The sequence below is a fragment of the Pimephales promelas genome, chromosome 18 (genome assembly GCF_988280905.1).
Source record: "Pimephales promelas chromosome 18, fPimPro1.hap1.1, whole genome shotgun sequence".
Lineage (NCBI taxonomy): Eukaryota > Metazoa > Chordata > Actinopteri > Cypriniformes > Leuciscidae > Pimephales > Pimephales promelas.
Window position 1 is genome coordinate 27,517,821 of NC_142786.1, and position 18,116 is coordinate 27,535,936.

The following is an 18,116-nucleotide window of genomic DNA, read 5'->3' on the forward strand; positions in this document are numbered from 1 at the left end:
GTAAAAATACAAGAAAACACAGGATGCACACAGGAAATGACTCTAACATGAATGCATTGATTGATTCCTAGGTTTATTTTGTTATGAATAAACAAATGTGCCATATAAAGGAAAAATTGTAATGTTATAATGTTCAAGTGTTTGTTCTAGAAAAAGATAGATGCACACAGAAAATGACTCTAATATGACCAGATTGATTGATTCGAAAATATTTAGTTTGTTACAAACAGAGTGTAATCTGTAAAACAAAAACCTCAAAATTATAGTTGAAATGGTATACTGCTGGATTTTTTTTTTGACCTTGAGAAAAAGCTTAAAGTATAGACACACAAATTTTATGTTTATTAATTTATTTCATGTTGGTACATTTTTGGGAAGTACACCTGTTTTGACCTGATGTCCATTGGAATGGACAAAAAAAGTCACATTGAAAGCAATTATTTCAAAAAGATTTTTTCATTTGTTTTCATTTATAGAAACCTCATGAGCTGGGAAAATGTACTTTTATATTTTTCATAAACTTGAAACATAATTCAGGTCTGAGAGGGTTAATTAACCAAAGTGTGGAATGTTAGACACTTCAAGCAGCTTTAATTACCTAGTGGAGGGGGAGGGGCTATTAGACTAAGATGTTGAATGACAAAATTAGCTTATAAAATTTATATACTACACTGAGTAGTGTAAGTGCACAGAGTGTAGTGTGTCTTTTGGGACACAACTTGACTATCACATTATTTGCAGTGCTTCATGTAAGTGATTGGTGAAGATTTCTCAGAAGAATCATGGGTAATTCCACTGATGAACACAATTTGAAGTAAAGCATACTAATGGCAAAATCTCTTCACCAAAAGCATATATCACTGATTAACAACTCTGAAGCTCACAATAGCTGTCTTGAGCGATTAATAAATTAAAATTATGGAGGAAATGAATGTGATTAGGAGCCTACTTCTGAACTCCAGAACAAATACCATTGGCTCATGAGATTTCAATGTCAGCGTCCACATCCTAGTAGAGCTCGTATTACAACTTGTAAACTGGGAATTTTTTTTTTTTGGAGAGCTCCTACTTGTACCTGACCGCTGAAGATTCATTTAGGAGCTGATAGTGTTGATAGAAATGCATAATTCCCAGCCCGAGCTCAGAGAAGAACATCACGTGTCGTCAACTCGAAATTAGGGTAAGCCCAGCTCCAAACCCGATGTCTCACACTGGTTTCTGCTGACATACAGGTATTCAGCTTTGCCACTTTAATATCGGACCACTGATTTCAGTGATCGACCGATCAGAATCGAGCCTTCTAAAAAGACGTGAAATGATTTGATAAACATTCCTTACAGGGTTCTGTACCTGGGGGAGTCTTCCTCACACAGATGATATTTCTTGTTTCTTTCATTAAATGTGTATATTTAGACTTTCAACTTACCTTCTTTTAAGACAAGGCTACTGTATTGTGGTTGAAACTATGGTAACACAAAGACAGACCAGCAGACAGAGCTGAATCAGTTTGGGCTCATTCTGCCAGCCATTGCTTTTTCCCACAGAGTCAAGTCAAGTGTGGGTTTGTCGTGTCTGATAAGATCTCAATGTCTTCCATCTTCACTTTTTCAAAGGAATGATCCAGCGAATACACATGACCACCACCTCCGCCAACACCCACACTCCATTGACTAGGTGTGCTGGAGTCAAAGAAGCCTGTGGAAAATTGTGAGTGTGTGTTCATGTCTGTCGGCGAAATAAGCCCACTCTGACAAAAGCACCCTGTTTATACAAATCACAAACACCAAAAAGGGTGCAGTTTGCAATTGGCACTGTAATTTTTATTAGTACGTGTATACTGCAACAATAAACTTGTACTGGTATACAGATAATTTTTTTAAAACAAATTTGTTCACAACCTGAATCAAATATTGTTTTGTTGTTCAGAATAATGAAATAAGTTCTAACTAGAAAACCGGCAAGCACCATCAAAGAAAGGGACCAAAAAAATCCAAGAAACAACGTGAGTGTATCCTACAAATAGACACACCACAATTAGAAAATAGAATTTCAATTCAATTTTTTTTTATATTAGTTTCCTTTCTTAAAAAAGCTAGTGCAAGTACAATATTTTACACAACTTACAGAGTATGCACGCATATGGAAATAAAATGAACCAAAAAAGCAAAAACAAATTGCCTTTCACAATTATTTCCTACCTAGGGCTTTATATATATATATTTTTACATATATTTTCCTTTATAAGTAAGGTGCAAAACACAACTTCCTTTCCCAACAACCATCGCTTGCTACTGGCCAGAATCCTCAAATTCAATTCCAAGAAAATAAAACCCCAGGATTGGATGTGACATTCAATTTTGCAACTTTAACAGTCTCGCTTTAACATTTCTGCATGGTGTCTACCATACTATAGGTCCAGTAAGCCCACAGCGCTGAAACTATGGAGAAAAAAACAACCTACTGTACCTCCACTGAGTCTATGTTTTTTGAACAGTAGGTAGAGGTCCAATCCGGAGGTTTTATGATCGTGGATCTTTCTGCCCAATGGCAAGTGTAAAAAGAAACTAGAAAAAGCCTCCATTTCCCTTCCAATGGAAGACTTCAAATCTCTTTATGACACGACCCGCAACACCTTTAGTCCAGCAAACATGGGGTATTACTGCTATATCTGAACCCACTCCTTCCTGAGGAATGACCAATGGCTTCCTTTTTCACAAAACACATCTTAACATTTCAATCTCAAAAAGAGAAAACAAACAGGGGGGGAAAAAAATTAAAGGTGGCTGGACATTAAATGATAACCGAACATTGTTCGGGTGTATAGTGTTATTTCACCTTCTGCTAATAATTGATCTGACGTCAGCTTTCAAATCGTGGGGCGATTAATCGTGAAAAACTACCTTCACCATTCATTCAGAATCTACACAAAACATTCTTGGAATTGGAAATGACTGACATGTTAAAATCAGGCCTAAAAAGAGTACAATTTTACAGACACATCTTATTAAGCATTCATTGGCAAGAAATCCAGAATTACAAAATGAACTTTTTTCTTGAAGATATGTATAGTTGTACAAATTCTGAAGGATAAATACACGTTACGAGGCTGTTGATTGCTATGCGTGAGGGTGACATTGTGTGTGTGTGTGTGTGTGTGTGAAAACAGGATCTGTACACGAGTCGGTTCCGGCCTGTGATGGTCAAAACATCCCTGGCGTTTAGTTCTCAGTGGTTAACCATGGTTGAGTGTCCAGTTCAACATGAGTCTCATTCCTGCGCTCTGGTCAGATGAAGGGTAACAGAACACAAGATGTACCTCTCTCTGAGGAAGCGTTTGTCAGTTCAACAACGCGAGAGACGAGGGCCGGGCATGACTCCTTTTTTTAAGGAGTGCGCACTGCATTAGCACTGATATAGCTGAATGATCATAATATCACTTATAGCATTAACAATAAGACTAGTTACAATACCCATAATCAAGCAGCCCATACATAAGGGTGAAACAAAACCTTAACGTGGGCTTGTAGAAGATTCTCAGCCTGAGGTTATTAATCCAGCTGTTTGGACAATTGACATGATGTCAAACAACAGTCAAGTTGAACAGAGAAATCCTGACTGATTTTACAACTCATTTCAAAGAAAAGCAAACTCAAAATAAAGTTGTTTTTCAATGAGAGCCACAATAAAAGAAACAACTTTTGATTTATTTTTCAAACTGCTGAAACTCGCAAATCCAACATTCATCTTTTTTTGTCATTTGTGCCAGAGTAATGAAAGCAAAAACAAGGAAAAGTCAGCGGTGCTCCTCTTATGAGAGACAGAGAAGGAGAGAGAGACACTCTTGAAAACATTCATTAAAACACTTTCTCTTGTCTCCAACCATGATAAAAGAGTGCTACAGAGGAGACCGAAGCAAAAAAAAGTCCAAAGTACATGAAGTATAGAACATAAAAATAAAACGATGGTGTTCGAGCACACATCAGTACAACGAAAAGTAAAGTCATCTCAGGTTCATAGAGGACCATTCAAATGTTATTTCAACTCTTTGTCCTCGTCGTCTCAACCCGTTGGACCCAGGAACGGGCCGAGACGGAGGGAATTCGTATTGGAGGGGAGAAACTGCGATGACAACATAGTCTCACTCTATCTTCCTCAGGATTAGAAAGTGCTGAAACAGTATTATCAAGTCTATCTATTCTATAAATGACAAAAATGTGCATTTTGTTTTCGTTTGTTTCTATAAAAGTGGTCCCCACTTTGATGAGGTCGATTAATCATTTCTCAGTCTTTTTTTTTCAGTATCTTGCGTGTGTTAGGATCTGGGCTTGTGACGTCAAGAGGACAACAGGCAGACGGACAGACAGCTTGTGATGCGGACAAACACGGAGACGGACAGAGTGTTTTAGGAAGGCCTCATATGGTGTAGAGACATTGTGGGAAACCAAAGCACAGGGCCAATGAAATGACTGATTCTGGTTACAGCAGTTTACCACACACAAGAATATACATATATATATATATATATATATATATATATATATCTTAACATGTACAAAAATCTTTCAAAGGTCACACAACCTCCTCGACACACACACATTCACATCTCTTCCCCATCCCTGAGTAAGCCCAAGGAAAGATTTTGACCTTTATCAGAAAAGCAAACGATTTTATCATAATGTCAGACACAGCAAACTCCCCCCTCTGCCAAAGTAAATGAAATGTGCAACATTTCAACAAAGTGAAACACAATATTTGCCATGTTTACTCACAAAAATCGAAATAAAATAATAAAACCCACCGCCTAAAAATAATACAATTTGTGGGAGAAGGTGTATGGGTTACACTTTATTTTACAGTACGTGTACTTACAGTGTAGTTACCCAAAACAATTAAAGTAATATAAAGCAACTACATGGGTCAACATTAGGTTTAGAGTAAGTACCTAGTTATAACCCAGTAATTGCTAATATAATAAGTACACAGTATGTACATGCGTAACAGGACTGTCAAATAAAGTGCTACTGGAGTATGAATGGAAACCACAGAAACGTTGCTACATGCAGATGGCACAAACTGTTACGCGTGAACATGTCAAACTTAAACAGAATAAGAGTTTAGAACATCATCAGTGGGGTTTGAGTTTCATGAGACATTGATGCTAAAACAAATAGGTGTCAAAACAGCATCCACCACTTTTGATGTGCTCTTATGCCTCTTGTCTCTCAGCACTGGAGGTCATAAGAGACTATCATTATCAGCACAATAAACCACCAGCTGTACCGTGTGCATCTTTTATTCTCTTTGTTTGTGATGACCATTAAATGTGATGGCACAGAACATCTGTGATGTTTCATTCATTCAGGACACCGCACGTCATATTCAATTCATTTGCAGTTGGACTTATTCCTCAATATTAAATAAACAACCAACATGGATGTTCAAATTCATGTAGAAAAGTCTTAAAGTTAGAAGTCCAAATCCAAACAAATGACATACCTGGAACTGAACACACACACTTGCTAAAGTTAACATGAATCACAATCGAACCTATTTTACTTCCTCAATGCTCATTCCAGGTCTTATTGTGAGCAATTCAGCGGTGCATTGTACTTCAGAGAATGACCATTCAATGTCACTTAATGAATAATTAGCTATTTAGGTATCATTTTAGCAAACTCGTACTAAGTCTGACTGCATTCTAGTATAAAAAGGCAACTTTTCTCATTTAACTGTGGAATACATCAGATTATGGAAGCAAAATGGGTCGAAATGTTAATTCACATTGACTTCAAGAAGCATCGTAAGTGACATTACAAGTAAATTACAGTCATAATTGACCCCCTCCCCCCAAAATATTTCAACAAGCTAGGCAATATGAAACTCCATCACAAATACTGTCAAGGTTCTATGGCTATGAATGAAGAAGAGGAAAGAAAAGAGCGTTCTTCAACTACAGCGGGTGTGCCGGGTGAGAAAGAGGCCGCACGTACATGCCAGGCAACACAAGGTAGCTAACGGTTGCGGTTGGGTAAACATACTCTGAGAGAGGTGTACTGGTTCTGTATGGGCACCTGAAGAGCATCTGGAGGTCACTATCGATTACGGGTTAAGACGGCTAGGAGGGGACAGACTCTGTCACTGCATATAAATTTACATTTCTCCCTGAAGTTACTGAGGGCTGGCTGTGCAAACGGCAAATAAACCTAAAGAGAATAAAAAACAGATTGCTGAGGTCGAACAGAAGATCTGGCATTGATGTCCGTTTCTCTGTTTTTTTTTTTGGTTCAGCACTAGAGACTAGGGGTTATTGCTACGTGCTGTTGTTCGGAATGCTTCTCGTATATACGTGGAACCGCACTGTGCAACCAGAAGGAGGCAGACTGTAAAATGATCGAAGCAGTAAGCGACATCGAAACACTGATCATTACATGAAGGGAAGGACAACAGTGATGAAGATAAGAAAAACCAAACAAATGCAAGACCGATTCGCCATTGACAGTCATGTTCTTGGGGTGGTTCAATGGACAAACAATATCTTATTTCTAGCTTTTGGCCCAAAATAAACACAATGAAAATATCAAGTTTGATTGGTTGAAGCAGATACATCCACACGCAATCTAAGTCAAACTAAAACACGCACAATACAAGGGGACAGAGACGCCATGTCAAATGGAAAAAAGAAAAAAATGCACGATTGTGGTGTTGATCTGAGAAACCCTGTTTTATTATAAAAAAATAAAGCATTTTCAAATTGTATATGGGGTGCACTCACCCACCCACCCTCCACCACTCATTAAATCCATCCGTCCATCAATGCATCTTTTATTTTCAACTACAACCTGCCTTCCTGCCAGATCTTCACCAACCCAAGCTGGCCGCTCGAATGACTCGACAGGTTTGCAGGCTACAAGCTATGACATCATCCACCCCTACGGAGCGAACGCCTTTGACAAAGCACCATGCACAATCCTGCTTTCATGTATTTGTGTGTAATTCGAACCCCCCTTAAAAGAGGCGTCCTTGATTTCCTAATGAATAACCTGCAAACCAAGCAAATATGTCAAGAAACTGCTACATTTTTTAGTAAAAATTGGGTTTTCGGCCCTGTCCTGTGCTGGCAGAAAACAAAATAAATCATGTTACTATCTCTCCAGATGTGCAAATTGCAATATTCTTTTAAGTAGAACTTAAATATCTATCTATAATATGTGTGGTTTGTACGCACACACACACACACACACACACACACACTCACACAAATATTATACAGATCACTGAAATTACTACATGACTGTTTTTTTTTTTTACATACGTTCGATGAGTCTTGGGGGACGGGACTAAAAACGTGCTCATGTAGTCTTACGCTCTCATACAGTAAGATAGATATAGCATTTGCAGCTCTATACATGTTAATGTACAAAAAAAAATACATGACATATTTCAACATGATTGAAAATGACCGTAGCCGTGTACATGTGTATAAGCCTTGCATGTGCACGACCACATACATTGCTAACAAACAGGTATATGACACCCTTCGATCATCCAAAGATTTCTGTAGCCAGAGTTTCTCACTTTCACGTCAACTCTCACATCTCTTGTAAATATATAAACAGTCTCTATTTATTTCCATCTGCATTCACACTTTCATGAGTCTTTTTGCTTTAAATGACTTAAATGGCAGTTGTTTAAATGTGCCCGTCTTTACTCGAGCCGTCAACTTGCTTCAGATGGCTAAGCCAATCAGACGCAATGAAAAAAGTGCTTCCTTTAAAGCAGTCCTCTTGGGGACAAAATCTCATTGTTTGCTCTTTCATCAACTGTTACATTCATCCTTTCACGGCGACCCTTGTGAGCAAATCACCTTCTCACAGAGTGCCACACAACATCCAATTCATGATACAGCATACAGTACGGTGTTCATGTTAAAAGATCAACAGGAAATAGTAGTAGCAGTAATAATAATAATAGTAATAATTAATATAATAATCATTTGACTCAGTTGACTATCAGCTAGTGAGTTAACTAAGTGCTTCAGGACAACACTAATCTCATCCTCAGACAACTTTCGCTCTCTTTCTTTCAAAATAATCTACTTTCTTTGAACAAAAAACAGGTGCGACGGCACTAAAAACAAGGGACTACTCACCACTGTTTTTGTATGCATCAAGAAAGAACCCATCCTGTGTCTAAGTAAAAAATTACCCCTGATTGCAAGGTTTACACATTCATCACAAAAAAAACAAAACAAGAAAAATCTACCCATCAAGGTATGAAGGGAGGGTTTGAAAAGTGAGACAGAAAACATGCAAAACTACAAAAATAGTTAAATAAAAGGTTAGACAGTTGGATATATAAAAATAGACTCGTCCATCTTCCCTGTTTAAAATGATAGTTTCGTCTTTCAATGGGGCAACTGTCCCCGCTCAATGACATCATCTCTCTTGGCCGGTACCATAGTATTTGGAAACCTCTTCTTGCGTTTCAATAATGTTAATATAATCTATGCTAGTCTAACTGCGCTGACGATGCTGCACTATATTGTTAGGATTGATTTGGATAGTCTCTTTTAGTCACAGTTAAACAAGATGGCTGACATCATGTAAACTCCCGCAACCAGTGAAGGAGTGATTTCCGTTCTGCCGTCATTAGCTATTTTTATTCACACCAGTTGTTCATCTTCCCTTACTAACATTTTCAGGTTCACGTTTAAATTGCCACTAGGTGTAGTTGAACCAAGTTTGTCTTGTCTTAGGACATCATAGGTGAGAGACTAGAGAGACTGTGACTGATTGTATATACCGAAGCCATCAGGATATCGTGCAGTGCTCATTACTTTCTCACCTTGTCCTACTTTAGCCCTGATTTTGACCAATCAAATGAATTGCACCAATTGTTTGTGTAATATTGAATGCATCTATTACAATGGTAGAAGTGATCATGTACACACTGAGTCAATTTAGCCTTTAAGTATAGTAATCTGGATAGAAAATCAAATCAGAACTAAAAAAAAACATTCTGAGGGCAAATTTTGCTTTTCAAATCTGACAGTCCAATACGTGTTCACTTGCCAATATTTGATCTGCCTTCGATACTGATTTTAACCTCCTGAGGGATGAAGGAAGGCTTGGGGAACGTTAAAGGGGGCTCTCCTTCAGGATTTTCTACTTTGCAGCCCTCAGGGGCCGACCACCTCCTTTTACGGCCTGTAGGTTTACCCCCAGACTCGGATTCGGTGAGCGGTGGTGCTTTGCAGATGTCTCTTTCGCTAAACCTCAGTTCTCCATTCTCTCTATTGCCTTGACCTCTCTGATCTACACATTGCCCAAGTCCATTTTCCTGTTCTGTGTGCCGAACACCTCCACGTGTGCCGCTTGAGAGTGCTTTGGGTGATTTAAGGGGTGGACCAAGGGTAGGCGCATCCAAGACTTCCCCCTGGCCCTTCTTAATGGAGCCGTTCCTCAGGTTTTTCAGGGTGAGGGAGATGCAGACGTCGCCCACTGAAAGCTTGGTGCATGGCAACTCCAGCAGCTGGCTAGTCCGTTCTGGACAACAGGATGACCAGCCCTGGCCAAACACAAAGAAAGGATACTCTACTAGAACCTCCACGCTGACCTACAAGAAAAAAAAGGAGGCAAAAAGAGGAAATGAAATTCACACAGTAGAAGTCAAGCACAAATGCCTGATGATATGAATGAATGCCTTTGCTAAATAGCATCTGTTAATCAGCGCCTCTCAAACTGACAGACTTCAGAACTGCTTTTGAGTGGGTGGCCCCATCTCAACTCCCAGACAAACGAAGCAGATTTTTCATACAGCCTACTCACAGCACAACAGAAGGAAGCAGAAATAAGGAATGACTCAATTCTGTCAGTAAATCCCACACAAACTAAACAAAGATGCCATGGGGACAGCCAGGGGAGGGATTATGGAACAGGGAGATGATTTCAGCTGCCAATTTACCCCACATCTAGTTACACTGATTGAGTGCAGGTGGAGTTCATATAGGAGGACATTCACGCACTCAAAGCACATAAAAAATAAACTTAATGACTTAAATGATGATATGATTATTCAAACAAATGATAAAAATGCATGAAGTATGTAATAAAGTAGAGAAGATCCCTAGGCATTTGTAAATGCCGTAAAGATTTTTCCCAAGTGAGCACTGTTAAATATGAAATTAAATTAGCCATTTTTAGATGCCATCTGTATATTCTAAAAATGTCTTTAAGGGGCAAAATATATTGCCGAATATTTCCACTGAAATTCCACCTCCTAAGACAGCAGGATTCAAATGACTGGTGTTCAAATGTGAATGATAACATAAAAATGCACTTTATATACCTAATAATAAACATTCCATAAAAAATAAACATAAACATACAGTATAAGTGGCTTCATGCTGCAAAAATAAACATACAGTATAAACATACCTATGAGCATTTGAAAAATCATTGCAATAGTAATTTAGCAAAAAACAACCTGTGCTATCTGTTCATAAGAGTGGGCAACAAAAGCAAAAATATATATTCTAGAAAACGTTTATTTTGATTACATTACATAAGGGTTTAGCCAATAGTCAATTTCATTACATCATTTTTTTTACTACCATGTGCCGTACAATGATCCTATAAAACTGTATATCATTTGACAAATTTCTACTGTAATTTCTACTGAAATATCGCCCACCCTTATCCTTGTATATATGGGAAATAGATGCTCATCAAACATTTCTACAGCAACTGTAAAGCAAAAATATATTACCCCACCTGTGAGCGATGTTCTCCTACAGCAAACTGTATAATAGCGAAGTTAGGCGTATGACTGCTGTCGATACGTTCTACAGTGCTGGAGTCAATCTTCAGCTCATTGCTGATCTCAGCACTCTGAATGAAATCCTCCGTTTTGAGGTCCTCTACCCGCTTTAGTTCCCCATCTGCCAACTGGATGATGGAGCCCTTTGTGAAGTAAGGGGGCAGGGAAGGGGCTGAGGGTGGTGGTGGAGTCGTCAGCAGGCTGGCAGGGGCTGGAACCACAGGCAGATGCAGCTGGGCTTGAACCACGGCTGGGGCAGGGTGGGAATATAGAGCCGGAGTTTCAAAATTCTCCACTTTGGGGGCCGTTGAGGTGACGAAAGCATGGGGCAGTGCCGCAGACAAGTGCGTCGTGGTCGATGTAGCAGTAGCTTCGGTTCCACTTACTGGGATGATGACCGGCTGAGTTCCAGGGATGACCAGGTGCTGGGGTAGGCTGGTGTGGTAGCTGAGAGGTTGCTGGTGCCCTGTGCCGGCAATGTAACCAATGATGGGTGGCTGGGTGGAGTAGAAATTGGTGGAGGGGAGGCCCAGGGAGAGTGACTCTGTGGTGTTATGCGTGGTCTGCATAACTGCATGGGGAGACAGTGTGGTAACTGCTCCCTTCAGGTTGTCCATAGGTGGAGGGGGAGGAGGAAATGGAAGGGAGGCAGAGGAGGAAGAACTGCGGGACACGGGTCTGCCCGCACAAATCCCTCCTTTTTCAGTGTGGGATGTTGGGGGAGGCAGCTTGTCCAGTGAACCTCCGGGATCAGCAACACTGGAGCTATGACTGTTTGGAACCAGCACTAACGAGGTCCGCATGGCTGTACTGTCCTGTGCATATTCGGCAGGTAGCACCACATGCCGAGCCTCATGGTGACGTGGGCTCTGCTGCTGGTGAATGTGGTGCTGATGGGAGGAGGAACCCCCTTTGGCAGTGCTGCCCTGCTTCCCTGCACTGGACTCGGGAGATGGACCAAAGCGTCTGTCCTTTTCCAGCTCTCCGTTCAGCACCACCCTGGGCCTTGTCTCCTCTCTCTTGGGCAAAAGTCCATCTGTGTACTGAACTAAGACCTGCGAAGGGCCACTGAGGGGGAGCGTGTGGTGAGGGTGTAAGTGTAGAGGCAACTGAGCATGGGGTGAGGGAGCAGTCCGAGGGGATACGCTTAGAGGCGAACCAGCAATGTGGACGTATTGGGTGGAGTGGGCTGAAGAGGTGTTGTCAGTTGTGACCAGGCCTGAACGACCCAAATGATGGTGATGGTCAATTTTGGATACTGGAGAAATGGAGGTGCTGGCATAAACCTCACGTTGTGTGGTAGTGGTGGCAGCCGAATGGGGAACTAGTGGAGAGATGTAGCCAGCATATGGTGCAGTGTACGGAGAGCTGATGAAATGTAGATTGTGAGGCAGGGGCGTGTATTGGATGGTGCCAGTAGGCTGAGAGAGGGGTGACGTGTACACTGCAGGTATTGTGGTCACTGTAGATAGAGCTCTGGTTGAGTGCGTGGATGAGGAAGGTGCACTTTCAGCCATGGCTGACAATGGTTTGTATTGAGGCCCCTCAGGTTCTGCGGAGGTGATGATGTGCTGCCGCCCTCTGTCATGCCCGCTTGCCAGACTGGCAAGCCAGGCCAGGTTCCCTCCACGCTGGCTGTCACTTGCAGGCGCCATCACCATAGGCCTAACCTCTGAGGGCAGAGTGCTTGCTGGGATTTCACGCTTCTTTGGGGGCAGGCATTCATTGCTCCGCTCCTGGTTTGACTTCATGGTGTCTGAGAATCTTGTACCACGCTTCCCCCAGTCTTTTCTGGCTCTTTTCCGCTCCCTCTTGGACTCAGTTTGTCTTGCTAACAGAGTGTGCCCTCTCAGTGATTGGCTCGGAGCGAGGATGGGGATGGGATAGAGAGGAGAGTGGTGGTGCGAGGGGAAATGTCCTGTTCCTAAGGTTGGATGGACACAGATTTCAGTCTTAAGCAATGGAAGTCACACCTGCTGTGGGAGAGCGGTCCATGCAATTCATGTGGAATCATTTCCCTCTGAGAGCGAGTCTCCAGGACTGCAGGAAGAACCTGAAAAATAACCAAGGCATCATTAAGGTTATTTCTATTTTAAGACAGGCCTTTTTAAAGGGTCATGAAACCCCAAACCAAATTTTCTGAGATTTTAACAGAAGTGTGTGTGTTGAACACCATTGAAGACAATGTTAGCATCTGTTAGATTTAATAGTTAGATTAAAATGGTTAAATTTGATTTTCCCCCCCGTTTTTTTGTCTTCCGGGATTAAAATCATCACCGTGTCCACGTCACAGGCTGTGACGTAGTTGTGCACTGTGAGTGCTTGATGACTCATCGGTGTCTCATAATTATTCATGAGCCTGAGATTTCATATCCTATGAGAAAACACTGTCTCTTAATTATTCATGACACCACGTGGATCTTTTCAATGACAGACATGTCAAACTGTGATATCGCGTAGTAGATGAGAGAGGCAATCATGGGACGCAAATGTTTGTTTTCATAGTGCAAAAGTCTTTTAAAATAAGAGTAATATCCCTAGAAATATCCCTATATATTAAAAGTAGTGCTGCATGATTGATGTCAAGCCTATGCGATTATATTGCATGTCCACACATGACAACCCATTCTCTCTGAAAGCTGTTTGCCCATTTTCTACACCACTAATAAAAAGAAGACCAGTCATTTTCAGTTTAGGCAATGGCAATGGAATTTTTCCGGCAGTGCGGGGAACATGTGAAGATGGATGCCGAGCAGATGGACACTGGTCTGGTGGCCAGAAAAAAATCTACCTCTTTTATTATATGGCGATATTTTGCCTATAAGATAACTGACACTGAGCAGAAAGAGCAGGGCTGCCAAATCTCACTCAATCAGCGTGAATCACGCAATTGACACTTTTAGCACACTCTCATGCCACACATCCATTTTCTAACAAATCATCAGCTCTCAAATTCTGTCAATTTTATTACGAAATTCAAACCATAGCTTTTTGGCGCTTTTTAAATGTGATGTGACAGATCGTGGTCGTAAACCAACATCTCTTACTCTTTAATAGTAAATAAACACGAATGAACAATACAGTAGGTGTGTTGAAAGATACAGTACAACTTACCGAAATGTTTATTTATCACAAATTGACTGAATTGTGAAAAGTGGGTATTTATATAGCCTAATTGAGATAGACGTAACTGACAAATGACTTGCTTTCAGTATTAAAGGACTGGATTAACCAACAGCCCACATGGCTTAGGTGACATCAAACAAAAGAAAACATTTCAGAGACGAAGCAAGTCAAGATTACAAACACACAAATGTTTTTTTCCTTGGAATAACATGCACAAATGAATTAATGAATGCATACATGGAAAGTTTCTAATTGGATGGATTTGATGTTAACTACTGTAGAAGAGCTCTCCATCAAAGTGGGAAGCCGGTCCCTTTTTCTTCTCCTTCCCACTCCAGACAGTATGGAGATACACGTGACGAAACAGTGATGTTGAGCAGTGTTATGGCTTGTTTGACATTTCTCCCTGAGCTCTACTGATTGGACCCATTCAGCTGCGTCTGTTGTCCAGAACTGGTGGGAGGGTGGTTTTGCATGATAAACAGGCCCTGACGATTTAACAAGTGTCGCAGAGCTATAAAAGAGCAGGCGGATTCTGCTGTGAGGGAAACCTACCCTTTAAGCCAGTCTGTATGGCGGCTTACTTTTTTGTGTGCAACACTTACACAAAAGTAACTAAATGTCTCATAGTATTATTGATGTTTTGGTTATGTACATTGTTAGCATCATGGTTTACTAGACATGGCACCAAGCTAATACTGTACTATGGTAGCAGCAGTATAGTATTCTTGGGTGTATCTTGCAGTAACAGGTATCAGATGGTAGTACCATATGCATGTACCAAGGTAATACTATATGATGCACTGTACCACAGTGTTGCACAATACTATGCTTGTTTGGACATGGTATCTATGAAGTATGTAGCATGAAGAACCAGATAAATGCCATAGTTTATGAATATGGTAATCGTTTAGAACCATGATGTAGTTTAAATTACCATGGTATTACCATCCGATACCATCACTATATCACTAAAGTGTGCCTGTCACGTTTATGTTTAGGTTCATAAAGTTCATGCCATCACTTAAAGCAGACACAACAGCCCTCAGCTGATTACAAACAGCAGGAGCATGTCCTCTCTGTTTGCTCAAAGTAGTGTAGAAAGGTTACACAACAGCTGAACAACATTGATTGACACTATTGACATTGAGCAGGGTGTTTATTCTCAGCACTCTCTCAATCAGTGTGTTCTACCTCTTTTTTTCTACATTTCACCCACATCAGATCCACTCTCATTCCTTCCCTTTGGCTCATATACTGTATCTTTTCATCTCTCTTTGCACCACCCCCAACCTCTCTTGTAAGTCTTTTTCCTTTACCATAATTTGTATCAGGCAAGGGCAATCAAGCATGTTAATAACCCAATTATCATAATCATTTTAATTAATGATTTAAGTAATCATGCATGGTAGATGACAATATTATCCAGATGGTATTATAACTTACTCCAAAGGCAATTCTAAAGGTTTAAACTGGTCTCTGCCAGGTCCTTGAACGCTTGCGGTGAACTAAAATCTTTATGATGAGATTATATTTGAAAACTGATTAAAATGGTAATCAGTGATTCATTGCTCCCAGTTAGATGTACGATACATCTCAGTTTAGTCTCTGCAAGAGGATATGATATGATATATGCTTGCCATGAATTAAAGCACAACCAAAGACACTCTTCTGCATCTGAATTTGCGTACTTATCAGCCACATTTTAAGCAAAAATTAAAATCAATAAGGTATAAAAACTGGGGGGAAAAGAGAACTATGAGTTGGACGGCTCTTTTTGTGTATAACTGCAATAGGTACCGAATCTTGTTTGTTTATGTACTGGTTTAAACCTCTCTGTACATTTTTGTGGTTGTTGTTAGCACGTCATAGGTCAAAGAACATGCGGGTAAAAGGACCAGCACAAAGCAATCATGGCACGTGTGAAATGTACACTTCCAAGAATGTACTGATGACTAAGTAAGTACCAAGCATGACTGGTACTATGGAAGTCCATGGGGTCAGGTTACCGACATTCTTCAAAATATATTATTTTGTGCTCAGCAGAACAAAGAAACTCACACAGGTTTGGAACAAGTTGAGTGTGCGTAAATGATGACTTTTCAAAAATGAAAAGTCTAACTATTCCTTTTAATAAATATTTAGATGTTTTTTATAAAAATTACATTAATAAAAATAGCAAACATGCACAGCAAAATTACTAAAACTTTAACTAAAATTTAAATTAATACAGAGGTTGGAGCCATAGCCTTGTGAGTATCCTTTGAGTCCTACACTGTAAAAAACAATGAGTAAAATTTACTTAATTTTTTCAAGGCAAGTTTTTTGCACTTATATTTTTTGAGTAAATTTCACAAATATAATTAAGTAAACTATACTTAACTAAGTTAAGTGAAAGATACATAAGAAATTAAGTAATTTTTGTTTAGCTAATTAAAGGTTAAGTAATATCTATTCTATTTAATTATTTTTTTCTTTGTACAACATTTCACACAAACACTATAACATTGAATTTGACTATACTCTTTAAGTAGTATATGATTTACTCAGAAATATTTCAGTAATCAATTTACTTGTGTCTCATCACTTTTTGATATTTGAATGTGTGAACGCAGACCTCAATACTTGGTAGACAATACACAATGACGGTAACATTTGATAGATCGTTTTTGTGTTTGAATGTGTCATTTTATGTAGTAAATGAACTCCAAATGTCACAAAATGGCAAATTACTAATATCCTAACAACAAAAGTAATGATAAAATAGTGTAAATACATATGGAAAACAGTGAAAAATAAACCTCATTAATTATTCATGGCCCAGTGCATGATGGTAACACCAGTATCAGAAAAGTTGAGTAATTTTACTTAATTTTAATTATAACGTTGATATTTAAGCTTCCATTTCTACACGATTGAATTGAGTTCTACTATGAATTTACTTTTTTTTTAAATTCTTGCCTGAACTAACTTTTTTTCATGTAAATTGCATTATTTTTTTCTGTAGTATTTACTTCACCACAAAATCATTTTTATCAGTGTATAGCTCAACCTCAGGTCGATAATTTCTCACTAAAAAAAACTGTGATAAAACAAAAATAAAACAAAAAAATACAACAAAATATGAGCTCAAATAGTGTAGAAATCACAGAGCTTTTCGAAGAAATCTCAAATTCTTTCTAAAAAAAATCTTCCCGGGGACTGGAAAAAAGTTTCAAAGGGGGAAAAAACATAAAACTCAGTCTGTCAAACTGACAGATAATATTATATGCATCAATCTCTATGGACAACTGTGACGATGGCTGCATGTTTTCATAGTATGTACTAAATAGGGATGTGTAGTACAGTACATACTACGAAAGCATGCAGCCACAAGCAGAATAGAAAGAAGGCCACAGTATGAGAGAGAGAGAGAGTGAAAGCGTAGTATATTCTCAACTCAACTGACTGCAGCTTACACAATTCTTTAATGAATGTCTGATACTGCAGGGAGCCAGTTAGGATTAATGACACTGATGCCAATGGCTGGTATTTTGTGTATACACACACACACACACACACGCCTCAGTGTGTCGCTGTGGTATCCCGGGGAAAGCCAAGTCCTAATCTTTCACAGTTGGGTCCTCTCAGCTCTGGCTGCTTATCCCTCAGGATTAAACCCAACACACACACACACACACACACACACACACACACAGAGCTGGGAGGGAGCGAGCAATCTACTGACCTACATTAGCGAGAACACTATGCTACACCTACACACACACACACTCACACACTTGAAAAATAGCAAGCACATAGCAACAAAAGACCAGCACAGAGGCTCATTCAAATACTCATTAACACACACATAACACACACACACCTCCACTGCTTACTAACTGTAAACTAAGAGCGTAGTGAGAGAGAGAGAGAGAGAGAGAGAGAGAGAGAGAGACTGCAGTGTAAAAGCCTTGTCAGCTGGATCTTGCTGAGCGCACTAAGAACAGAACAGTATCAGATGACCTGAAACCTAAACTTATTGTCCTCCATCAGCCCTGGCAACACTATGAATCACGTCCCCGGGGCCTCAGAGCCACCGAGAACCGCGGGGACAAATCAGAGACATTAATCAAAGACATTCACTGTGAATCTAACACAGACATGAATGAGAAGAAGCATGGGCTCTCAGA

The 18,116-nt window shown here is 39.8% G+C and overlaps 1 protein-coding gene across 5 annotated transcripts in view; it reads right to left on the reverse strand.

Annotated features, from left to right (window-relative positions):
• Window positions 1-1,793: 1,793 nt before the first annotated feature.
• atxn1a (ataxin 1a) overlaps window positions 1,794-18,116 on the reverse strand; it is a 130,076-nt gene continuing 113,753 nt past the window's right edge. For all 5 annotated transcript variants that reach the window (XM_089123314.1, XM_039681094.2, XM_089123311.1 and 2 more), the window contains 2 exons: window positions 10,773-12,871; window positions 1,794-9,615 (listed from right to left, as the gene is read on the reverse strand). In XM_089123314.1, coding sequence (XP_088979440.1) covers window positions 9,064-9,615; window positions 10,773-12,569 — 2,349 coding nt within the window. In that variant the 5' untranslated portion in view covers window positions 12,570-12,871 and the 3' untranslated portion in view covers window positions 1,794-9,063. The remainder of the gene's footprint in view (window positions 9,616-10,772; window positions 12,872-18,116) is intronic.